This window comes from Rhinopithecus roxellana, chromosome 6, assembly GCF_007565055.1.
Source record: "Rhinopithecus roxellana isolate Shanxi Qingling chromosome 6, ASM756505v1, whole genome shotgun sequence".
Lineage (NCBI taxonomy): Eukaryota > Metazoa > Chordata > Mammalia > Primates > Cercopithecidae > Rhinopithecus > Rhinopithecus roxellana.
Window position 1 is genome coordinate 107,541,349 of NC_044554.1, and position 26,443 is coordinate 107,567,791.

The window sequence follows — 26,443 nt, forward strand, 5'->3', positions numbered from 1 at the left end:
GGAAAGTGATTTGATGTGTTTTGATTCTCTCTCTAAATGTCAGTTTCTCTTCACAGAGTCAAATTTCTCTGGAATCTTCCATTCCTAGTTCTCAAGGTCAGTCACCTGTCTGGGTCCAGGTGACCAAGCCCAGAAGGAGGGCATTATGAAAGCTGACCGGACAGCCCCTTGGAGGGCATGTTTGGGGGCATCAGTGACAAAGACACACGCCTAGGAATGGAACCCAACAAACCACCTTGGTGCTGGTTAGGTTTTATTTTAACAGGATGTTTTCTCTTATTTTTCAAAATATCAGTTATATCAATATTAGAAGTGTAAACAGGTACAAAATATACAGTACATAGAAACAATTTTCTTAACTAGTCTATTGCCTAATAAAAGTATGCATGAAGGGGCTGAATGAATGGGTGCTGCCAGGTCCCTCCCTCTGCAGGGGAGACAAGAGGACCAGTGGCTGCTTCAACAAAACAGGAATGGATATTTGTGTGGTAGGAACAGCACTGTGGTCGAATTAAGAAATCTGGGCCCACCTTTATGATGTTAGATGCTGGAATGAACAAGCCACTTGGCCCCCATACCCAGTCTCGTGAGCTGGGCCCTCCAAGTGCCCCCAACAGGTCTGAGAGTGCACATGCTAAGGAGGCTAGGGCACAGCGGAGGTGGCTGCTACAAGCAGAAGTTCCTTCGAGGCCTGGTGACTGGACTCTTGTCGGTGTGGGACAAATATTTTAAGAGGGAAAACCTGGAAATCTCTGCTTCCCCGCAATGATGTTCCAGTAGGATGAGACGTCTCGCCTGTTGCTCTTCCCCACTCATGGCACACCATGTGTACCCACAGTGAGAGGCCGAGGTGTGTCCCCTCTGAGCGGTTTGCACCTCTAAAAAGAAATCCCTGTCCTGCTGCTTCCCAAGGTCACAGTAATGATCAAATGAGATGCATTTTGAAAATGAGAAACCACCATACAAAGTGAAGAGGAGACAGAAGCATCTGGGAGGCAGCCCCAGGTGGGGGTGGGCGGCCAGGCTTTGCTCCCGGGGTGGTGCAGCTCCCCAGTTTCAGCTTCTCCATCTCTCCAGACCTAATGCTGTGATTTCAGACAACTCGTCCTTATGAGGCCTAGGAGTCACACACTAGGAGACACCACCAAGTGCCCTTGGGACGGGTACCGCAGATGGCCTGAAATAGAGAAAAGTTGGGGCCAGCGCTTTTGGTGGACCTTTTCAGGAGAGGCAAGCTGGGAAATGCAAACGCTATTCCTGGAAGGGTCCTTCCTGCTGCGCTGAGGTGTGCTCCAAGGGACCCAATGGCCCTCACTGCCCAAGGGCTTGGTGCTCTAGGCTCACTCAGCCCACCTGGGCAGAGCAGGGGTGCCCACGAGATCCCATCCCCAGGAGTCAGCGGGCCAGGGGTCCCCAACTGGCTAACCTTCCAACACACTATCAGACTCAGTGAGATAGTGACAGAAATGCAAGCCCTGAAAACCAAAAGTACCTACAAAATTTAAATGGCCCTATTACTATTTTCCAGCTTTTTCCTCAAGAATTAAAAAAAAAAAAAAAAACAAAACAGGTTTGCAATTAAATTACTTAAAATTCTACAGCGCTCCCATTTCACAGAGAATTCTACTTGGTTTCGAGGTGGCAGCTGTCCTGGTGGATAGTTTCTCCTTCTCCAGTGATCATCAGTTCAGCAACTTGGACATTTGGGTTCTCCCCGTCCTGCGTCTGCCTGAAGCTTCCACGCCGCCCTGCTGCCTGCACCCTGGGCTTTTTACACGTGCGGCCAGCCAGGGTCACGGGGCTGGGGGCGCTCACATGTCCCCGCCATCGGTGGGTCCCAGGACACTGAGGCCACAAGTCCAGTCGGTCACAAGGTCTGTGGAGGCCAAAGGTCCTTTGGAGGCGGGGCTCTTGAAGGGGTCGGGTGGTGCGGGCGGCGTCGGGAGTGGCTGGCCTCGGGCAGGGGTCTTGGCGCCCGCCGCATGGTTGCGCTGATGCTTGCGGAGGTGGTCCTTGCGGATGAAGCTCTTGCCGCAGACGGTGCAGGTGAAGGGCCGCACGCCCGTGTGCGTTCGGTAGTGGTCGATGAGCTTGGAGCGTTCGGTGAAGCGCTTCTCACACTCCGTGCAGGGGAAGGGACGCTCGCCCGTGTGCAGCATGCGGTGGCGGATGAGGTGCGCAGGGCGCGTGAAGCAGCGGCCGCACTCCCCACACCGCAGGGCGCTGCCATCCCGTGCGCTGCCCCCACCACTGCCGCTGCTGCCGCCGCCGCCACCACCGCCACCGCCGCCGCCGCCGCCGCCGCCACTGCCTGTGCCAGGGCCCGACCCGTCGGGCAACCCACAGCTGCGCTGGTGCGCGCTCAGGCTGACCTGCAGCTGGAAGCTCTTCCCACACGTGGCACAGGTGAAGGGTCGGCCCCCGGGGGGCGCCGCGGGGTGCTTCTTCAACCCTGGCTTGTGGCCAAAGCCTTTGGTCCGGCCAGGGTATTTACAGGGTTCGTTGAAGGGCCTCGGGGCCTGGCTGGGGTCCAAGACGGCCTCTCCGTTATCTGGGGAGGAGTAAGGAAGCCCCTCCGGCCCCGTCCTGGGGTTCAGGCCCACTGGCGGTTTACACCGGAAATTCCAGCCCCACCGGACCCCCCCGAAGAGCCAGTCCCCAGGAGGGGTCTCCTCTTGGGCCACAGCAGGGCTGAGCTCACTCATGTCCCTCTCAGGCCGGGCGGGCTCTCGCAGCCCCAGCACAGGGTCCTGGCTGGGGAAGGAGCTGCCCTGGCTTTCCCAGGCTCCTTCCTGGGCAGGACTAGGGAAAAACCGTGTGGGTTGGCCTGGTCCAAACAGGGTCCCGTGAGCCTCTAGGTCAGTAGGATGTACAGGTGTGGCCACCACCTCCTCTTCCTGGACTTCTGTTTTTATTACAATTTTTACATCTGCTGAGAAAGACAAAAAGACAGATATTGACCTGTACCTTACCTGCTGAGCGAGCCACAATCTGCCACCATCACCTGCTCAGCAGCTGCTTGGCCACACGAACTCCACCAAGGCCCTTGTGGCTGGGCTCAGAGGGCAGCTCAGCAGAGCAGCCTAGTGGTTGTGAGGCTGCCTCCCACCCGAGGACACCAGTGTTCTGGCACCTTCACCACAGGAAAAGCCACCATCGTATCTGCTCCCCAGGTTCCATTTTTCAGTGTGGTTGTTAAGGCTGAGCATGAATTGATCCTCAGAAAGGAATTCGGACTGCTGCAGGTAGTGTGCCCCACCGCAGTGCAGGGAATGGGGGTTCAGACAGCTCAGCCACACACCAGCTGTGGGCTGCAGGCAGTTCCTAACCCACAGCTCATCTGTGAATGCCCACTTCACAGGTGTGAGGATTAAACCAGACAACATGTCTGAAAGTGCCTTAGTGAGCTATTTGACATGCAGCAGCATTCAATAAATGGACCCACTAGCTAATGATAAAAATATTAGTGAATAAGAATGTGTTTGATTTTATATAAGTGTACTTGAACTTCACATTCTGAGGTTTCACATCAGGGATCTTAGCTATTAGCACGTGTTTTGGGTGCTAAAATATGACGTTATTAAAGTAACAGGTGACTGGGCTTTAAAACAGAACTAAACAGAAAGCTAACAGATAAATCTGGTGGCAGTTCTTCTGAAATTGGCTTTCAGACACCTGTCTTTGGTAGTACCAATATCTAAGAAGTGGTTTCAGTTCAGTTTTGTTTTCTTCCATGCCAGAGAGAAGCCACAGTTGCTTAAGCCTGGGGAGGATGTATATCTTTCAATCGATCAGCTTATTAGAATACACCACTTAACACCATATGAAAAAGCAACAGACTGAAACATGGATGTCCTCAAGAAGGGCTGCGGACGCCTATGATTTGGGAAGGAGATAAAGAACAGAATGTGCAAAGGGTCATAAGAGTGCAGACACCCTAATGTCTATTGGCTGGAAGGTCAGAGCAGTTCACCAATGAAAATGGGACGCCTGGACGGAGGTATTCCCCACAGGCAAGCATGGCCTTTCCCTTCCTCCTGTTGCCACCCGTACCTTCTGTGGAGGCTGCTGTGTTGAGCTTCAGGGTCCCGTCCGAGCATGCTGAAGAGGGATGGTGGGGAGGGAGATCCGCCTGCCAGGAGGTGGGTGGGATGGTGGTGGAAAAGTTGGAATGGACACCTGCAGTAAGGGGAGAACAGAGCCTGTGGGTTAGGGGAGGGATGGGGAGGACAGAAGACTGCTGGGGAGGACAGCAGGATAAGCTCTGAGGTCCTCCCCACTGGGGGCTTTTCTGAGTGAGCACGAGGACCTAGCCTCTCTGATCCCAGTTCTTTTGTCCCCCACTCTGAGGCAGTGGGAAGCTCAGACATCATTGCTGTGTTTCACATGGGCCCGTCTTGAATAGAGGCAGCCAGTGACTTCAGCGCCCAAAGATGGGGCAAGAGGAGCTGCCGCACAGTTATGCAGGGGCCACTGGAACAGGGCCAGAGAGACGCCCAGGAACAGCATCTGCAACCTGAGAGAAGCTCGAGACAAGTCCTTTAGTACAGTCCCACCTTAAGATGGGAAAATTTCTAAAGTTGTCAGGTCGGAAGTGTTGAGGGCCCACAGCTCCCCCATGCTGCCACGAGCCCTCCCCTGTCCCTCCCGTGATCCCTGAAACTCATTCCTTATGTCCCCGTCTCAGCCACTTACCAGAGGTGGCGTCCGTGGAGATGTCTCCTGCTCCGGAATCCAGCTGGCTGAGGCCCCAGGGCTCCTCCCCGATATCTGGCTGCCCGGCTGCCCATGCCTCCACGCCCAGGGCCTGCTGCTCCTGGAGCTGGAGCTCACCCTCCTGCTTGATCTGCATCAAGAGGTCTGGGGCGGGAACTGGGGGCCCCGAGCCTAGGAAAGGGAGCGAGTGTGAGGATACAGCATCACGGCCCCAAGAGCTCTGGGGCAGACACACACCTAGCTGGAGAGGTAGACACAGGGGCCTTCCAAGGGTCCAACAGCAAAAGAGCCTGGTGGGAAGGGAGGCAGCAGCAAATAGGATGGGGGCCTAGGGCAGAGCCTGAGGTCACATGGTATTGGGAATGCGGGTAGGGCAGGAAAGGGTGAGGTGGGGGAGGGGAAGAATACACAAGCACATTCTCAGGGCAGGCTGCCAGTCCAGGGGGAGACTGAGTTGCCCTGGGGATGGCCTGCCCTCACTTGAAACACAGAAATCCTGGACAAAAGTGAACCCCAAGTCCCCCCAAAACCTTACCCCCCTCATATATTTAAGTGAGTGCAAAAGAAAATATCCCAGAGGTAAGAATGACAGAGAACACACAAAGTCCAATCAAGAGTTACAGTGGAAGGCAAGTGACCTAGAGTTGTTGGAATAGGATACAGGCCTTAGGGGCTGGGCTTTCACGTCCATGTGAGGCTGGGAGTGTGGCTGAGCCACCTGCCTGAAGCCAGGAGCCATAGGCTGTGGCCTGTCTGTGAGATGGGGACTAGGAAAACTCCATCTGCCTGCGGGAGCCACCAGGAAGCAGCCTACTTGTCCAGGGCTATGTGTGGGAAAGAAACGCATAAAAACTTGGAATCCCATGTCCACACAGAATTCACACTACCCACACGGGCAGACACCATAAACTGAGAAATTCACAGAAAAATTGGCTGAGAGCCATGGCAACTTAGGAGGCCCCAGCATGGGCAAATGCAGATCTGCCTCAGAGGGGCACCCACACAATGCAGTCCACAGGGGGCTCCTAAGGGAAAACTAAAACCAGAAGAAAAACTAAAACTTACAAAACAGAAGAGGTGCCAAATGGCCATGACAGTCATGGCAGAGTTCACTCCCAAGAACTACAGAAAAAAAGGAGAGGCTGAATGATACAGTAACCTAAGTATGTCTAAGATCATCAAAGAGATAACAGAATCTTTAAGGCAAGAATAGTAAATTATTTTGAAAAAGGTAGATTTGAAAAAGAACTCAACGTTCCAGAAATGACAGAGGCAGTTATGGAAATGAAAAACTCAAACGGATGGCTCTGGCTCAACAACAACAGACTGAACACAGCTAGAGAGAATATTAGTGACTTGGGAGAGAGACCCAGGGAAATAATCCAAAGTACAACATTGAGAGATAAAGAATGAAAAATATGAAAAAGTTAAGAGACATGGAGGATAGAATGAGAAATTCCAACACATGCTGGTAGAAATCCCAGAAGAAGAAAATGGAGAAATGAGTAATGGCAATAGGTAAAGAAATAATGGTTGAGAAATTTCCAAAACTGATGGCATTGTAAGTCTACAGTTTGAAGGAACAGACCAATTCCCAAGTAGGTAATAAAACAAACAAACAAACAAACCTAGACAACATTCATGTGAAATGGAACCATAGGAAAGACAAAGAGAAAAATCTTAACAGGTACCCAAGAGACAATAATGACATTCAGACTAAGAGTAGATTTTCTTTAGCAACTAGGATATCAGAAGAGCATGGAATATCTTCAAATGTTGAGAGAAAACATCTGTCAACTCATTTTATGAGGCTAAGACAATTTTTGTTGCACAAACTAGAGGGGTCGTATATGAACAAATTTAAAAAATAATCTCATATATGAACAGATATGTAAAGATTCTAAATGAAAGAATTACAAATCAAACCCAGCAATATATTTTCAAAAAAGACATAATATATTAAGAACACATTGGGTTTATTCTGAGAGCTCAAGGATAATACTAGAAAATATAATGAACAAAGTTAAGATTAATAGCAAAAACAATAATCATCTCAACAGATGTAAAAACAACATTTAGCTCTTCTATTTCTGACATATGGCTGGCTAGATGTGCAAAGAAACAGAAATTCCTCCCAATGTGGAATATCTAAAATTGCTGAGTAGGCTGGGTACAGTGGCTCATTGTAATCTCAGCACTCCGGGAGGCTGAGGTGGGAGGAGCTCTTGAGCCCAGGAGTTTGAGGCTGCAGTGAGCCATGTTTGCGCCACTACACTTCAGGCTGGGTGACAGGGTGAGACCGTCTCAAATAAACAAACAAAAAAAGCCAGCCTAGGCAACATAGAAGACCCTGTCTCCACAGAGGGGAAAAAAAAAGTTTTTTAAAAAAAGTTAGCCAGGCATGGTGGCATCCCCTGTGGTCCCAGCTACTCAGGAGGGCCACTGTGGTCCAAAAACTTCCAGGTCAAGACTGTAGCTTGAAGTGGTCCTAAGTCTGCACTGGCATCAGATGACCAGCCGAGGAACACATACACATTCTCAGGAGGAAAGCATTTTAAACATAGCTTTCAAATAATCAATGAGATTATTTACAGAAATAAAAAAGGAGAGTGAAAGTGTGAGGAAACAAGACTATCAAAACTGACCAAATTTTGAAAAAGAATCAAATGTAACTTTAGAGTGGTAAGAAAAAATAACTGGCCGGGCGCGGTGGCTCACGCCTGTAATCCCAGCACTTTGGGAGGCCGAGGCGGGCGGATCACGAGGTCAGGAGATTGAGACCATCCTGGCTAACACGGCGAAACCCCGTCTCTACTAAAAATGCAAAAAATTAGTTGGGCATGGCGGCGGGCGCCTGTAGTCCCAGCTACTTGGGAGGCTGAGGCAGGAGAATGGCGGGAACCTGGGAGGTGGAGCTTGCAGTGAGCCAAGATCGCGCCACTGCACTCCAGACTGGGGGACTGAGCAAGACTCTGTCTCAAAAAAAAAAAAAAAAAAAAAAGAAAGAAAAAATAACTGAATTTTTTTTTTTGAGATGGAGTCTCGCTCTTTTGCCCAGGCTGAAGTGCAGTGGCACAATCTTGGCTCACTGCAACCTCTGTCTCCCGGGTTCAAGCAATTCTCCTACCTCAGCCTCCCCAGTAGTGCTGGGAGTGCAGGTGCACGCCTCTGGGCCCGGCCAGTTTTTTTGTATTTTAGTAGAGATGGTGTTTCACTGTGTTGCAGGCTGGTCTTGAACTCCTGAGCTCTGGCAATCTGCCAGCCTTGGCCTCCCCAAATGCTAGGATTATAGGCGTGAGCTACTGTGCCTGGCCAATAACTGAAATTTTAAAATCCAATGTGTAGGTTAAACAATGGAATGGAAATGACTGAATGGTGAATAGTGAACTAACTAGAAGATAGAATAAATTATTCCAACCTTGGCCAGGCACGGTGGCTCACACCTGTAATCCCAGCACTATGGGAGGCCAAGAAGGGTAGATCACGAGGTCAGGAGATCGAGGCTAACATGGTGAAACCCCGTCTCTACTAAAAATACAAAAAATTAGCTGGAAGTGGTGGCAGGCGCCTGTACCCCAGCCTACTCGGGAGGCTGAGGCAGGAGAATGGCGTGAACCTGGGAGGCGGAGGTTGCAGTGAGCCGAGTCGCACCACTGCACTCCAGCCCGGTTGACAGAGCAAGACTCCATCTCAAAAAAAAAAAACAAAAAAACAATTATTCCAACCTCAACATAGAGACTGAGCTGAAAATATAAAGAGGGGTTCGAAGTTTTAAAGGATAATATGAAAAAGTTCCAGAATAAAAGGTTAGAGAGAAAGGGGGCAAGGCAAAATTCAAAGAGGGAAGATAACACATTTTCCCAAATTGGTGAAACATTTTAGTGATTACAGCAGGATAAAAGAAAATAAACCCACATCTAGACACATTGTAGTAAAACTGCAGATTACCCAAGACAAGAGACCTAAAAGCAGGGAAAGAAAAAATGCAGATCATCCACAAAGGAATCCTGATTAGACTGGTGGCAGATTCTCAATAACAACAACAAAAGCCCAGAAAAAAGGGGCAAATTATCTCCAAAAGCTAAGAGAAAATAACACTCAAGCTAAAATTATGTCTTTCCACTACAGTTGTCCCTTGGTGTCAGTGGGGGATTGGTTCTAGGGCACACCATGGATACCAAAATCCACAATGCGCAAGTCTCTTATGTAAACTGGTACAGTATTTGCATATAACCCACACACATCCTCCTGTATACTTTACATCACCTCTAGATTACTTATAATACCTAATATGGCATAAATGCTATGTAGATAGTTATTACTCTGTATTGTTCAGAGAATAATGACAAGAAAAACATCTGTGTATGTTTAGTAGACACCTTTTTTCCTGAATATTTCAAATGTGCAGTTACTTGAATCCACAAATGTGGAACACATAAATACAGAGGACTCACTGTATAGGGATGGAATAAAGATATTTTCACACATATAAATATATATAAACTCATATACACACACAAAGTGAGGGTTCATTACCAGCAGACCCACAAAAAATAACTTCTAAAGGAAGAAAAAATTTCTAAAGACTCCTCTATAACAATAGAAATAGAATATATTAACTGTCAAATTAATTAAAAATAACAAAAGTTTGAAAAGGAAAAACCTAAATGAATAATTCCCAAAGGAGGGGCAGGAAAAATACAGAAAAGGCAGAACTAAAGATTAACAGCACAGTTTAAGATGGTAGAAAACAATCCAAATAAACTAATAACCATAATCAATGTAAATGGTCTAGACCAGAGGTAAGAAGACAAAAGAATGTGAACCACATATCTAATTTTAAGTATTCTGGTAGTCATGTTAAAAAAGTAAGAACAGGTGAAATACATTTTAACAGTATATTTTATTTAGCCCAAGATATTGAAAATGTTATTTCAAAATCAATATAAAATGATTTATATTATTTTATACATGCATGTTTTGTACATATGGCTTGTTTTTGTTCATGGTTTTTGAAATGTGGTATGTATTTTATCCTTATAGCACATTCCAAGTGCTCAGTAGCTACATGCGGATAGTGGTTACTGTTTGAATATTTAAAAGGTAAAGGTAAAGATTATCAGACTAAAACCAAACAAATCCCCCAGCTATCTGCTGTTTACAAGAGACATACCTAAACAGAAGGACGCAGAAAGCAATGTAAAAGAATGAAAGATGTACTAAGCCAGAACAATGTAAAGAAATGATTTAGCTATACCATATCACATGAAATAAACTTTAAAAGTAAAAATATTCATAGAAATAAAAAGAATTACTGCATAATAGTAAACTAACCAGGAAGATAAAATAATTCTAAAGTTTTTTTATTTGAGATGGAGTCTTGCTGTCACATTGGCTGGAGTGTAATGGTGCAATCTCGGCTCACTACAACCTCCACTTCCCAGGTTAAAGCGATTCTCCTGCCTCAGCTTCCCGAGTAACTGGGATTACAGATGTGTGCCACCATGCCTGGCTATTTTTTGTATCTTTAGTAGAGACGGGGTTTCGCCATGTTGGCCAGGCTGGCCTCAAACTCCTGACCTGAGGTGATCCACCCGTCTCAGCCTCCCAAAGTGCTAGGATTACAGGCGTGAGCCACCACGCCTACTCAATAACTCTAATTTTTTAAGCTTATAATACAGCTTCAAAATAATAAAGCAAAACTGATAAAACTCTAGGGAGAAATGAGCAAATCCATCCTTGCAGTGGGGAATTTTGATGTATCTCTCTGTAATTGATAAATCTAGCTAACTAAAGGTTACATAAAATTTGACCAACTCTACCAATAAACCTGATCAAAGGAACCGAAATAGATTCCAAACACAGAAAACACAAGCTTTTTAAGCTACACAGAGCATTAAGGAAAAACGAACACTTTCTAGGTCATGAAACAGACTTCAGCAAAATTTAAATGACTAGTATCTTACACACTGCATTTTCTAGCTACAACATAATTAAGTTTGAAATCAATAACTCCCATACATACTAAAATTTTAAAATATATTGCTTTCTAAATAATCTGAGTCTAAGAAAAAAATCGCAATGAAAATTAGAAGATATCTGGAACCCAGTATTAATGAAAATATTATCTATCAAAATGTATGGGCCACAGCTACAATGGTACTCAGAGGAAATTTTATAGCCTTGTATGTTTGCATTAAAAAAGAAAACACAGGGGCCGGGAGCAGTGGCTCAAGCCTATAATCCCAGCACTTTGGGAGGCTGTGGCAGATCATGAGGTCAGGAGATTGAGACCATCCTGGCCAACATGGTGAAACCCCGTCTCTACTAAAAATACAAAAATTAGCTGGGTGTGGTGGCTCGTGCCTGTAGTCCCAGCTACTCAGGAGGCTGAGGTAGGAGAATGGCTCAAACCCGGGAAGTGGAGATTGCAGTGACCCAAGATCGCGCCACTGTAAGCCTGGTGACAGAGTGAGACATCGTGTAAAAAAAAAAAAAAAAAAAAACACACGGGTCAAAAATTAATGGATTAAGCAGTCAATGCAAGACATCAGAAAATAAATAACATTTAAGAACCTTTTCAAACGTAGAAGGAGATAATACATATAAGAGTATCATAAACTAATAAAAGGGAAGACAAAAATAGAATATAGTTAAAGTTGGTTCTTTGAAGAGACTATTAACCCAATTCACCTCTAGCAAGATTATCAAGAGAATGGGAGAGACAGCACCAATAACCAATTGGAAGAATGAAGAAGGGAACATAATGATAAATGTAGCAGAGATTTAAAAGATATAGAGGATATTATGTTATTCCAAGTAATTCAAAAACTCTGGGGAAACTGACAAATTCCTAGAAAAATTTCAACCTGCCAAAACTAAAGAAGAAATAGAAAACCCGAATAGTCCTATTACTAAAATAAATTAAATTGGTAGTAAAAAATCTTCCCCACCAAGAAAACTTCAGGCTCAGGTGGCCCCACTGGTGTTTTCTACTAAACATTCAAGGAATAGATAATTCCAACATTACAAAAACTCTCTGAAATTTAAAAACAGAATGAATACATCATAGCTCATATTTTTAATACCAAAACCAGACAAAGACGGTCTGAGGAAAGAAAATTACAAGCCCATCTCATCCATGAACAAAGATTCAAAAATCCTAAACAAAATAATTAGCATACAGCAATGTACATAAAGGATCATGACAAAGTTAGGTTTATTCCAAGACTGCAAGGTTGTTTCAACATTAGAAAGTAACATAATTTGCCTTACTAGCAGGTTAAGGAAAAAAAACGCATAATCATCTCAATGGATACGAAAAGAAATTATATAAAATTCAAGTCATTACTGTTAGAAACACCTAGCCAACCACAGACAAAGGAAACTTCTTTAGCCAGATAAAGGATATTTGTAAACAAAATCTTTAGCAAATATTATACTCAATGTGAAAAGTTAAAAAGTGTTCTCTTTAAAATAATGAACCAATAGGATACCTGGTATCATCATTTCTATTTAAGGATTTTCTGGGAGTTCTCAGTCAACACAATAAAACAAGAAAAAAACCCCCATAAATATTTAAAAAGAAATTATTACTCATAGATATGATTAACTTTTCAGAAAATCTGAGAATGATTAGACAATAGAAAGGTTATTAGCATTAATGAAAATTTTAGTAGGGTTCCTAGATCGTTAAATAAATGAAAGACAACTACATTTTTATATATTAATACTGTGAGGTTTTTGAGAAAGCCTATCAATTACAATTTTTCTTCCTTATCAAGGGTCTTAACAAACACAGAAACAAAACAAAAAGAGGAAGACAGGTGAGGCTAAGCTATTTTTATTACTGATAATTCAGGGCATAATTCTGCATAAAGGGGCAGAGACATTGGAATGAGCTCTTGTGACGGGAGAAAAAGCATTTAGAGAGGGGTATTCTCTGCCCTCAAGTCCCCAACAGCAACAAACAGAAAATACAATTTAAAAAAAAGATAGCACCGACAAAAGTGATTTTTTTTTTTTAAAAAAAAGAACCTAGGAATATATATCTAATAAAATATGTCCAAGACTTTAATATAAATATAAAACTTCATTGCGACATTATAGACGAACCAAATGGAGAGACTTAGGGCATTCACAGGTAACATGACTGAATATAGTAAAAGTGTCAATTCTCTCCAAAATGTTAATAGATGGAATGCAATTGCAACCATAACCCCAACTGGAATTTTTCATGGAACTTGATAAGGCAATTTGAGGGTTTATCTGAAAGAGCAAAGGGAAAGAAGAGCCAAAGTGCAGTGAAAAAGAAGCAGAGTCTCCACCTCAGAGCACCACAAAAGTCCATTTCTGAAGGATGAAGAACTTGAACATGAAAGATGAACTCTGAAAACCCTTAGTAGGAAATATGAGAAGGTGCACTGGTGCGCTACAGCATTGAAGAACGTAAACATTTCCTAATTGTTTAAGGCACAAAAAGGATAAACCATAAAGGAAAGACTAGTAAATCTAAGTACTTTAAAATGAAAAGCATCTGTTCTTTAAAATATACTACAAATGGAAAAGATAACAGCAACACACATAGTTGACAAAAAGATTAATATTTAGAATACGTAAAGAACATTTACAGGCCAGGCACAGTGGTTCTTGCCTGTAATCGCAGCATTTTGGGAGGCCGAGGCAGGCAGAGATCACTTAAGGTCAGGAGTTCAAGACCAGTCTAGCCAACATGGTGAAACACTGTCTCTACTAAAAATACAAAAATTAGCTGGGCGTGGTGATGCCCACCTGTATTCCCAGCTACTTGGGAGGCTGAGGCAGGAGAATTACTTGAACCCAGGAGGCGGAGGTTGTAGTGAGCCAAGATTGCACCACTGCACTCTAGCCTGAGCAACAGAGCAAGACTCTATCAACAAAACACAACTTAAAAAAATGCACAGAAGACATAAACACACATTTCACAGAAGAGGAAGGACAAATAGCTCACAAATAGAGGATGTAATGTTCAATCTCATTAATTAGGAAAATCCAGGTTTTAAACCATAAATTTTAAACCCTTTCCCTCACACCAAATGGGCAGAAATAAAAACAGCATTTCCCAGGCTGGTGAGAATAAGGTGTGATTGGAACCCCCAGGCCCTCCTGGGAATACCAGCCGGTATCCCCACTTGACATCACCTGGAAAAGTTTGAACACGTATCTCTTCTTTCCTATGGCCCAGCAGTTCCACTCCTGGATCTACACCTAGAGAAACTTTTACATATGCATAAGAATGTTCACAACAGCAAAAACAGCTAAAAAAAAAAAAAAAAAAAAAAGAACACGAACACCCACCAACAGTAGAAGGAATAAATACATTGTGTTATGGTCATAAAATACAAAACTGTAAAGTGCTGAAAATCATGAAAATGAATGAGCTACAGCTCATTAACATAGATGGCTCTCAAAAACATAACGGCAAATGAGAAAACCAGGTTAAGGAAGAACATATGTGGTATGATTCCACTTATAAAATAGTTCAAAAGCAGGTAAAACCAAATGTATTACTTAGGATACATACTGAGAGAATAAAAATGTAAAGAAAGGCAAGGGACTCTATTTCTGAATTTTCAGTTTATGTACACTATAAAAGGAAGGAAGGGGTGTGATCAGGGAAGGACGGGGGTCCAGGAGGTTCAAGCTGCGGTCTCTCTCTCATGCTGGGTGTTGCGAATACGGGTTTACTACTAATCTCTAAAGGTCATATGAATTTTGTTCTGTATGTATTTTGTTTGTTGTTATGTATAATACACAGTAACAATGTTGTAAAACAGGGGTCCCCATGCCCTGGGGAACCTGGACTGCACAGCAAGGGGTGGGTGGAAGACGAGCAAGTGAAGCTTCATCTGTATTTATGGCCACTCTCCATCGCTGGCATCACCGACTGAGCTATGCCTCCTGTCAGATCAGTGGTGGCATTCGAGTCTCACAGCAGCGCAAACTCTATTGTGAACTGTGCATGCGAGGGGTCTGGGTCACACTCCCTTCTTATGAGATGGAACAGTTTCATCCCTAAACCATCCTCCTGGCCCCCCATCGGTGGAAAAATTGTCTTCCATAAAACTGGTCCCTGGTGCCAAAAAGGTTGGGGACCGCTGTTTTTAAAGAAACAAAACACAATATTTTTAAAAAGGAAAGCATCTGATACAATGTAACACTTGTTTGCAATAAAAACTTTTGGGTAGCCTGGTTAGAAAGAAATGTCTTCGACAGTATTTTCAAAAGCCAAAGGCAAAAATCATACTTAAGGCTAAAACTCTAGAAATATATCTTGTCCACAGACAGGATGCCACTATCACTGCTGCTATTCAACAATGTCCTAGTCAAACTGCTAAACAAGAAAAATAAAGTTATAAAAAGTTAAAAAGCAGACACAATCTTTGTATGATTTGTAGGGGATATAATAATCCACATAAAAAATCCAAGACAATATAAAGAAACAAACCATTAGACATGAGAGCAAGATTTTTTTTAAATGAAAGTCAACAGCATACCTGTATACCTGCAATAACTATTAATACATGTAATAAACTGTAAAACTCCCATTTATAATGAAAAACTATCAGGAGAAAACTGTAAAATCTTACTCAAGCACATAGAAGCAAGCCTTCAATAAATGAGTCTTCCAGTTATTAGAAAGGCTAATGTTGTAATGAGAGCAATTCTCCAGAAATTAGACTGTAAAGTAAATGCAGTTCCAATCAAATTTCCAACAGGATTTTCTTAGGAACTTGACATACAGATCCCAAAATTCATATAAAAGAACAAAGATCCAAGAATAGCCAAGACAATTTTTGGAACAACAAGTAGAGAAGAATTAGTCTACTAGATATCAAGGCTTATTATGAAGCTAAAAGAGCAAGGTGTTGGTGCAGAGACTGACAAATAGACCAATGACACAGAAGAAAGCACCCAGAAACAGCCTTGTGCACATGCAGAAACTGGCTCAGGACAGAATGGCATCACAAATCAGTGGAGAAAAGCTAACACATTCAGCGAACTTTGTTGGAAAATCAGACCATCGTTGTCGGAGGAAAAACTGAAACCCTCCCTTGCAAGCTACATATATTTTAATTCTAGATAAATTAAAGACTTAAATTTGAAAAGCAAAACTTTTAAAAATTTATAAAAAAAGAAAGAATATCTTTCTGACCTTGAGTGAGGTAAGCAAAGATCTCTTACTACAGAAAAAGCACAGATCATAAAGGAAAAGACTGACACGTTTGACTCTGATTCAACAGTGAAAACTTGCATACAAGAACTACAGCGTTAAAAGACCTACCACCAACACAGAGAAAATGTTTGTAATGCAAATAAGAGACAAAGGATTCGTATCTAGAACACATACAAAGAAGCCCTGAATCAATAAGAAAATGAAGACTATCTCAACAGAAAAACAGAAGACAATTCACTGGAGAGGCAGCCAAATAATCATATAAAAAGGGTGCACTAACAGTAGGGAAAATACAAGGTGAAACGAGAGGCCACCTCACCCCCATCAGGTTGGCAAAAATGTAATTATGGAAACTGGGCAAAGATGTTAGGAAGCAAGTTCTAGGAGCACCTGTTGGCACTGGGTACCCGGGGGAGGGCCATACAGTAGCAGAAAAGGTGAAATCAAGCCTACGACATGGTGAGGCCACTGCTGGATCTGTTTCCTGGAGTAGCATCCCCACAGGGGCACAAAGAAACAGGCGCAAGAACGCTCACTACAGTATCGCTTGTGAGAGTGAACAATCAGAAAAAGCTTAAGTGCCAATCAGTGGAGGAATGGAAAATAAATTACAATATAGTTGCTTCTGGAATATTAACCATCTGTTAAAAGTAATGAACTTGATCTACATGTATCAACACGGATACGTCTGAAATACAGAATAATGAGTGATAAATATAACAACATCTATGTAATTTTTCAGAACACAAAAAAACCATACTATATATTGTTTACAGCTACCAAAGTACACAGCAGACGTTTTAAAATGTGGATAGGAAGAATAAACACAGAAAATTCAGGACAAGGGGTTGCCCTAGGGAGGCCTGGGAGACCTAAAAAGGGATTTAAATGGTATCAGAAATACATTATTTCACGCACACACCCCCCCCCCACACACACATTTTAAATTTTGAAACAGCATACATTCAGCAAATAGTTATTGAATTACTGAAGTCCTACTCTGTACTAGGCAATATTCTAGGTTCCTAGAATGATTAAACAGATAAAAATCTTGGCCGGGCGCGGTGGCTCAAGCCTGTAATCCCAGCACTTTGGGAGGCCGAGACGGGCGGATCACAAGGTCAGGAGATCGAGACCATCCTGGCTAACACAGTGAAACCCCCTCTCTACTAAAAATACAAAAAAACTAGCCGGGCGAGGTGGCGGGCGCCTGTAGTCCCAGCTACTCGGGAGGCTGAGGCAGGAGAATGGCGTAAACCCGGGAGGCGGAGCTTGCAGTGAGCTGAGATCCGGCCACTGCACTCCAGTCCGGGCGACAGAGCGAGACTCCGCCTCAAAAAAAAAAAAAAAAAAAAAAAAAAAAAAAAAAAAAAAAAAAAAAATCTTTCGACTTTTGAAATTGACATTCTAATGGAGACCTGACATATGATGAATGTATAAATAGGAAACATATATATGACGTGACGCTGTCTGACACGGAAGACCCAAAGCAGGAAAGGAGGCCCGGAGTCCTGGGTGGGGAGGGGCTGCAGTACCAATGACAGGAAAGGCCTGCAGGTGGGACCTGCCTAAGGAGCACTCCCAGTAGAGGGCACTGCAAAGGCCTTGGCACAGGGCAGAGGGGACAGCAACATGGATGGTGCAGCTGGGCAGAGTGAGAGAAAAGTGGAGGAGGTGAGCCGATGGTGCGGGTCAGATGGAAAGCCAGGACTTGCGTCCGACTTGGGTCTAAAAGGGATCACTCTGCTGGGCTGAGACGAGACTCTGGGGGATCAGAGCAGGAGGAAAGGGGCTGGTGACAACCTTAGCAGTAGATAATGGGCCTAGGTGGCAGAGTACAGGGGACAAGGCCAAGTAAGAAGACAGACCTTTCAGCACCATGGAGGGCCCTGGTAACGAAAGTTGGAGAGGTTTTGGTGGAAGAGGTAACAGAGTGGGAGGGAAGGGGCAGGAGACAGCAAGCACAGATGTCCCCGAGGGGCTCTGCCACAAAGGGGAGCAGAGAAGCAGGCAGGGGCTGCAGGGGTAGAGGTCAAGGCATGATTGCCTGTGTTGCCCTTGAGACGGTGGCATGAGGTGGGATCTGGCGCCAGACTGAAGGAGAACTTTGGCTAGAGAGCTGACAGTTTAGCAGTCACAGGAGTGAAGGCAGAGAAGGGGGCACAGGTGCAGACAGATGGCATGGGGAGGGCTGTGCGAGTGGTGTGTTTCTCTATAATTTAAAAAAAAAGGGTTAAAATATAAAACTATTCTCAGTTGTGCACCATACACAAACAGATGAGCTGGGTTTGGCCCTCAGCCACAGTTTGCTGGCCCCTGGGCTAAGGAGACACAGTGTGACAGTGTGGCAGAACGCCCACTGAAGTCGCTGGTCGTGAATGTCATGTGACACCAGCAGCCAGCTTACCTGGTTCTCTGCAGTCACGTGCAGCTGCTTGGCTGCAGGTGCAGAACACCAGTGGATTTCACAGGTGGATACAATGACCAAAATGGGTAAGAGCGCTGAGGCTGTGCGCAAGGTGGAACCACAGTGGTGGGCATGGAGGGAAATGAGGATGAGCTAGGGCAGTGAAAAGGCAGCAGGGTTGATGGCTTGTAGGTCTTGAAGGACTGGAAATTGCTGGAATAGGACACCAGACAGGGAATTGAAGGGACAGCAGGAGGCAGCCAGGGAGTGGTGTGCTGGAGATGGAGATGGTGGGTGTGGTACAGTCACTGTCATCACAGTCACGGATGGCCGTGGGATGGGTGGAGGGAGCACAGGACCATCCGCATGGAGGCTGCCATGGCCAGGACTGAGGGCAGGAAGAGTGACAAGAAGAGAGGGAAGGTCTGCAGAAGCAGCACAAAGACAAGGCCTGAGACCCAAAGGCAGGGTCTCTAGACAGGGATTGAGGCTGGCAGAAGCACAATCTGAGGGGTCAGGACCCTGTCCCCGGTGGGCCTGGGCTCAGAGGGAGGCAGGGAAGAGGATGACAAGCACTCAGAGGGCTGCAGTCCCCTGGAGCTCAGTCCAAGCAGGGAGCACTCAGTACCTGCGTGGTCTGCTGAGCCCTGAATCCCACAAGGCTCAGTGGAGGGATGTACAGGAGGTGAGAAGGGGAGGTGAGGTCTCACAAGGGATGGGCAAGGCCAAATGTGGCAAGGGATAAGCTGGGAGTCCTGGCTTCTCAGACAAAGGGGAGAGAGAGAAAGGCCACACAGAATCCCTGCCAACAGGCTCAAGGTGGACAGTGGAGTTTGTGTCTACTCATCTTGTCTAATGGTGGGTAGAAGCCACCATTTAGGTAGAGCTGCTGAACATCAAACGATGCAGCTAGAGAGTGTTACAGTGTCTTACCAGTAACCAGCATATTTCGAGGCCCCTCTTTATTCTTGTTTAATGATGCTCTGGAATTGAGGGAAGCCTCCACACACGGTGTAAATACAACGAAACCCACCCACCCAGAACCTCCCACCCAGGCTAGGAAGCTGGATGTGCATGGGTTGTAACCCTCTTTTCCAGCCCAATAGTATGTGTTCTCAGCCGTCTTTCTGTCCTCTAGCGTTCAGCACTGTCCTTGACACCTAGAAAATTCTCCAAATACATCTGTAGAACTAAACTGTCAATGTCCTGATGACGACTGGCAAAGCGCCCAGCTCGGAACATGCTTCTGCCCTTAGGAAAGTACAAATCTGACTGACATGAGATGACGAACATGGGGGATGCATTTAATCTCACACAAGTGCAGTACAGGAGGGCCTCTGTGGAACACCACCTTTCTCAGTGTCAGGCGAAAGGGAAAACCGAGGCAGGTGGGACGGTCAAGGGCGGGTCTTCTGGAGGAATCAGGGGTCGAGCCTTGCAGAGATGTGGTCTCCGTGGTCAAATGACCCAGCAGATCTTCACTTTCGGGATTTGGTTTTTCTCCTGTGTCCACCTGTCCTTCCCTTAACTTTCAAAGGTGCTGACTGGCTCCAGGGAAATCTGAGACACTGATTTCTGGTAACCAGATTCACCTTAAATAAATGTGTGCTTCTAATACCGAACCATAAGGCTGACCAAGGGGTGTATGTTCTACAACTGCTATGGGTTTAAATTAAGGTTGGTTCTTCGAGGCAAGGCTGACTCTTTGCAAAACTTTGAATTAATTTTGTTGTCAATATACAGCTGACTTTGAACAACATGGGTTTGAACTATGCAGGCCCACTTCTAAGTGGATTTTCTTCTGCCTCTGCCACGCCTGAGACAGCAAGACCAACCCCTCCTCTTCCTTCAGTCTACTCAATCTGAAGATGACAATGAGGATGACCTTTATGATGACTCACTTCCACTTAATTAGTAAATATCTTTTTTTTTTTTTTTTTTTTTGAGACAGAGGAATTCCTCTGTCGCCCAGGCTGGAGTGCAGTGGTACAATCTCGGCTCACTGCAAGCTCCACCTCCTGTGTTCACGCCACTCTTCCTGCCTCAGCCTCCCGAGTAGCTGGGACTACAGGCGCCCGCCACCACACCCAGCTAATTTTTTGTATATTTAGTAGAGACGGGGTTTCACCGTGTTAGCCAGGATGGTCTTGATCTCCTCACCTCATGATCTGTCTGCCTCGGCGTCCTAAAGTGCTGGGATTACAGGTGTGAGCCACCACGCCCAGCCTATTTTCTTTTCCTTATGATTTTCCTAGTAACATTTTCTTTTCCCTAGCTTATTGTAAGTATACACTTTGTTAACACATAGAACATACAGAATATGTGTTATTGACTGTTTGTATTATCAATAAGGCTTCTGGTCAATAGAAGACTATTAGTAAACTTTTTGGAGAGTCAAAAGTTATACGTAGATTTTTGGCTGGGTGGGACCGGGGCTAGTGCCCCTGGCCCCTGCGTTGTTCAAGGGTCCACTATGCTCCTGCCTTCCCTCTCAGTGTCCTCCTCTCCCTCCCCTCATCCTGTCCCCTGCCTTTGTCTCTTCCTCAGAGATTAGGTTTGCCACCTGTTAGAAAGTGTTCATTTCTGGAGCATTAGCTGAATAAGTTAGAGATTAAAACTCAACTATAAAAAACTCAGACATAAAACCTGTAAGTTTCCTGTTTCTCCTCGGCTCTCTCTGGAAAGATCACACCCTTCCTGGCCTTTCCGTCTCTGTTTCCCGTACATCACCTGATGCCTCCCTGGCCTTCTCCCAGCCCTTACCTGGACTCGGGTCCACAGGAACATCTGGAATCTTGGGGCCAGGGCGGCGCCAGTTGCAGGGCTCCTTCCCTTGTTCAATCTGGGAGAGGACCTCGGGCTTGGAGATGGCGTAGTCTGAGGAAAGACAGAAGGTCAGTTTTTGCCACGTTCCAGTCAGAGCTGGCGACAGTCAGCCCGGAAAACCAACAATGGTTTAGAAATGAAATCTCTTGATTGTCACAGAGCAGGAGCTTCCAACCGCAGGCAATTTTGCTTCCCAGGGGACATTTGGCAAAGTCTGGAGACAGTTCTGGTTGTCGTGCCCAGGGCTGGGGGAAAGGTGATTGGCATCTGGACGGTAGAGGCCAGGAATGCTGCTGAACATCCTACAATACAGAGGATGGCCCCCGACACACAGAATCACCTGGTCCCAAATGTCAGCAGTGCCAGGGTGAAGAAACTGCTGCAGAGCACGCACGTTAAACAGCAGTGCACTTGTGCTGACAAAACATAACCTCACATCTGCACCTGCTCCTGTCCTCTCTAACAGGCCTCTCTGCCCTCGGCTCCAGGGTCACACAGAAACCATTGGGAAGAGGAAATCAGCCCAGGAAGAAACAGTCCAGGCCCTTCCTGGGCAGGATCAAACAAGGAGAGCAGCAGTAGCCCCAGGGGCTGAGGGAAGCAAAGTTCTGAGGCATGAAGACAATGTCTGCTGCAAGCAGCACCGTCTGCCCATGTTCTCCACTGACCTCGAGGCACGTCGCCATAAGAGCCACGCATGTTTGTAGGAGAAGACTGAAAGAAAGAGTCTTTCTCTAATTTGAGTCAATTACATACTGGATCTGAGAGCAGAAGGGGCCTTCCTGCTCCAAGTCAGCAAGAACAGAAAGGTCCACACCCTGGGCCTGCGTAGGAGAGAAGCCACCGCCTTTCCCAGCCTGGCATTCTGGGAAACTCAACACAGGGAGAAGGAAGCTTTTAACTCCATCACCCAGGGCTCATCTTTCACAACAGATAACAACTTGCAAGGTCAACAGTGTTTTTGGTGATTTACATATTACTGTCATGAAAACAACTATGTGGAGGGAGAAGTTTGAGGACTTGCAAAATCCCTGAGAAATGAGTGTCAGGTCTTACCCAGGGAGACCAGTGTCTCGTAGTTGCCCCTCATCACGTGCTTGTAGAGCTCCTTCTGCCAGTCCTCCAGCTTGCCCCACTCCTGCTCGGAGAAATACACGGCCACATCATCAAACGTCACGGGCACCTAGAACCACAAGTGTCACACTCGCTCACCCACACGCTCACAGGTTTGGCCGCTTGACCTCCCCAACCCCAAGGAATCCCAGGGCTACCTTGGGGGCCTCCCCCTTGCTGCCCGGGGGCAGCCGCAGGATCCAGAAGTTCCTGTTGCGCAGCAGGTTCTCCACGTTCTCCAGCCGCCTCTGCAACAGCCCGTACTCCTGCAGCAGGGTCCCCAGCACGGCCCACTTGCCCTCCAGCTGGTTCCCGAACTCCACAGCTGTCTTCTCACAATCGGCCAGCTTCTTCTCGGCCATCCCGGTTCGACCTTCTAGGGAAAGCAGGCGAGCAGCCTGCGATTCAATCTTCCTCTCCATGGCCTGAATCGTGGCTGCCATCGTCCACGGGGAAATCTTTGAGAAACAAAAAAGAAACCGGCATCATTCTTTCCACCCACTGACTTCATTGAGCCCCTCTCTCACTAATATGTGTGGACAAGTGGGGCTCTCCTGTACCACATGCCAGACCTCAGGCTGGCAATCCCCTGTTTGGGTATGTTAGGTCTATGTCTGGGTGGGTGCCTTTACTCCAGGCCTCTGCAGCACAGTGCAGACCCTTCTCACGGTGCTTACCACCCTACACAGTAATTTCCTACCCATGCCTATACTGTGGACTCCCTGAACATGGTATTGCATCTTTTCATACCACAGTCCTTGACACATGGCAGGTACCCAGTGCAATTTTGCTGTGTAAACAGTGACTTAGCATTGCTGAGCATTTTAGTGGAGAAATGGCAAACTGCAGATTTACTAGAGCCCAGCCTGCACCTCCCCTCATGATTACACAGGAACTGTCTACTGATGATGACCCAGCAAAAAAAACAGCTGGTTCACTGAAACGGCACAAACAAGAGTATTGCTCAATTTCTTTCTTTTTTTTTTTTTTAAACATCTCATGTCCCCTTTTAATAAACATAAAAATATAATGGCCAGTTCCTCTTCCCCCAGGATAGTCTCATTTTGTCCTCTTCCCATCTGCCCCTCCCCCACAAGCTAAAATCCCCATGACATCAAATCTCCATCAGTCCAGAGTTTTTTGACACTGCATGAGCCATACAAGATTCTTTCTCTTTCCCAATTCCCACCCACTCAAGGTAAAAATGATGGCCTCCGACATTTTTGTAGCTGTACCAGGAACAGTGACATACCCTGCAGTCTGATGAGGAAAATGGACATATGCCATAAAGTTAGACTTGTATATGGGCAGCAACCATCTTAATTAGAGATGAGGGGCTTCCCTGTCACTGGAAATGTTCACATGGTGTATCAGTGACCGGCAGCTGGGAAAAGGAAGAATGGGCACATTTTGCCTTGGGTAGGGAGCTGGACTGTTTGAGCCACCTACATCTGAATGTGGGACCTACAGGGCAGAGAGACGCTCTTGGTATCGGGACCTGAGGATCAACACCTCCTTATAACATTCTGCAAAATAATTCCTCAACAAAAGGTCGGTGACTATTTTCAAAATGAATAAGTGGCTACTAGAAACCAATGTGGATTAACTTAGAGAAAGTCACTGAGAACTAGAATGTGGACGGACACCTAAAAAAACAGGCAAAAGGAGAGTTTGAGCAGAGGCAGAAAAAAACTTGTCTAGGACAGTGGTTAAGAGACTATTTGGAGGGAAGCAGGACCCAAACAAGGTAGGACTCTAAAGGGTCTTCAAGGCTGGGAGGTTCTGGACAAGCTGAACTGTTTCTAGGTGAAAACCCCAATGCGGGTGGGAGTCTTGCTCTTAAGTAGTAGGTGGTGCCACAGCACCTGGGTGGGCTGGCTTGGTTCTGGGTTTGAGTCCGCCCTCCACCTAAGGCCACTGTTCCTTCCCTCACCTCTCCTTTCTCAGATCAATCCCTGTCACGTGATCTCAGACACCAAGAGTTTACTCCAGAAGCTTCTTTTCAACTGGTCACCAGCTCCCCATCCACTGAAATCCTCCCCATCCTCCACGTGCATTATTACGGTCTTTGTGTGGCATGAAAGGGACCTCTGCATAAACTACTATATTAAGAAAATATTAGTCTTTTACTCATGGACAACAAGGTGCATGGTTTTCTTACAATTCTGATGGGGCCAGGAAGCCCCGTGCAAGGCCTTCACACCATGTGGTGGGAGGTGGCGACTGTGCGCTGCTCACTCCAGCCCAGCTTCTTACTGACAGGTGGCTGGAGTATGTGGGGCTGTCCTTAGACTCCTGCCAGGGGAGCTGAAACTCTTTGCTTGAGAGGAGCTGATGGTAAGAGGAGCCGGATCCCTCACCCGCAGGATGAAGTCCAGCCATGCAGGCCCCTTCCTAGTCTCTCTCTGCAGACTCCTTTCCCACTGTCTCCAAACCAAAACCATCTCCAGGTTCATGGACTCCTTTCTGTTCCTGAACACGCCCTGCACTGTCCCGTCTCTCTGCGCCTTTGCCCAGGCACTCCTCCCTCCCTGAAAGCACCACGGGTCTAGCTGGGCCTGAAATCCTAGCCTTCCCTAAAAGCCCGGCTCAAATCACAGAGGCGCAGAGCATCAGGCCAGGAGGGGTGGACAGCAGTACCAGGTGGACCCCTGACACTCCTTCCCTGGGAGCCTACCGCAAGCTTCCACCTGGGCGCCAGCACTCACCCCTTTCTGTTTTGCACGATTATTGCCTGCGTACCTGTCTGCTTGGTCCTTGAATACACGGAGCCACTGTGTGTCTTTTTTCACACTTTCCAGCTGGGTAATCCTGGGCAAGTTAACTTCTCTAGGCCCTAGGATTTTCTTTTGTATGACAGAGATTAACACCAGTACCCACCCGACAGGCTTGCTGTGAGGACAGACTAACGCCTCAACAGGGCTTATTCAAGTGCCTGCCTCTACATTCCCTTCCGAGCCGACCCCGGGGAGCTGGGCACGTAGTGGGTGTCGGTGTATGAGGATTCGAAGCCGGACACCTCCCAGGTGCCACCAGGCCGCTGCGGGGGAGATGGAGAAGGACCTACAGGCGGAGCGCCAGGCAGAGAAAGGAGCCGCGGGTGGGGGGGGGGGGGCACCAGAAGGAGGGGACAGCGGCTGGGGCGGGGGCAGGAAGCCCCGGAGGGCCAAAAGAACTTGGCGTGGGGCGGCCCCGGCGCGGGGACAACCGTTCCGCCAGCGCTCTGGCTCGGCTCAGAGTGGGGACCCGGCCGACGGGCGCAGTAGGCCCCGGCGGACCCCGCGCCCCATTCGCGGGAGCCCCAGGCCCTGTGGTCCGGTCCGGACCCCGGAACCCCTCCCCAGGGCCTGCGGCGCCGTGTGCCGGGCCCGGGCCGCCCGGGGCCCCAGGCCGCGAGTCCGTGCGCGCGCGGGTTGCCCTTACCGGAGCCGCGACCGCCTCGGCCATGGCCCTCCGCTGTCCCGCCCGGGCCCAGAGGAAGTCGTCGCCGCCGCCGTGCGCGGCACCACGCAGGCCCGGCCGCCCGGTGCTCTCTCCGCAGGCGGCGCCTGCCTGGCCTTGCCTCTGCCGCCGCTCCTCGCTGGCTACCCCTGCGCCGCGCCGCGCCACCCGCAGTCGCGCCGCCTCCGTCAGCGCCCGGCCGGTCCACACTGCATCCTGGGAGCCGGCGCCGCGGCCCGGCAGACGAAGGCCCGTGAGGCTTCCTGGAGGCAGCGCGGCCGCACAGCCCCACCTGCAGCCCGAGAGGCGAACGGCAGGCGCGGCGCCCGCCTGCCCGCGGCCCCGCCCCGCCCCGCCCCGCCCAGCCCCGCCCGCGGGGCCCGACGGGAGGACCTAGCGACCCTGGCCGATCGCGCGACCCCGGCCGGACTGCGGAGCGCGGGGGGAGTCACTGCACTGGCCCCGCGGCCCAGCCCGAGGATTCGGTTACCGAAAGGGTCCCCCTCATGGGACCCGCCTGGCCGCGCCCGCGGGCGAGCACGGGCTTCCGGGCAGGGCGGCCCCCTGGCCCCGGGAGGCCCGGCTCCCCTTACCCCGCCCCAGGGACGCTTCTGCTGCCCGAGGTCCTGGGTCTGGAGGTTTGGGCTATTTTGCGGGGAGACAGATGTAGCTCATGCCCATCTGTGTTTGAAATGGAATAAATACTTTAAACAGCAGGAATATAG

At 47.3% G+C, this 26,443-nt stretch overlaps 1 protein-coding gene across 4 annotated transcripts; it reads right to left on the reverse strand.

Moving 5' to 3' along the window:
• Positions 1-235: 235 nt before the first annotated feature.
• On the reverse strand, positions 236-26,028 carry LOC104667002 (zinc finger protein 746). Of its 4 annotated transcripts, none has more exons than XM_030932080.1 (7): positions 25,701-26,028; positions 22,436-22,735; positions 22,221-22,302; positions 21,102-21,215; positions 4,696-4,887; positions 4,054-4,179; positions 236-2,929 (listed from the first exon to the last, which is right to left on the reverse strand). In XM_030932080.1, the coding sequence occupies exons 1-7, from the start codon at positions 25,722-25,724 to the stop codon at positions 1,812-1,814; spliced, it is 1,956 nt and encodes a 651-aa protein (XP_030787940.1). In that variant the 5' UTR covers positions 25,725-26,028; the 3' UTR covers positions 236-1,811. The 4 variants fall into 4 exon arrangements, with proteins under 4 accessions (XP_030787940.1, XP_030787939.1, XP_030787938.1 ...); XM_030932079.1 differs by having other exon boundaries at positions 236-2,932; XM_030932078.1 differs by having other exon boundaries at positions 22,221-22,347.
• Positions 26,029-26,443: the final 415 nt, after the last annotated feature.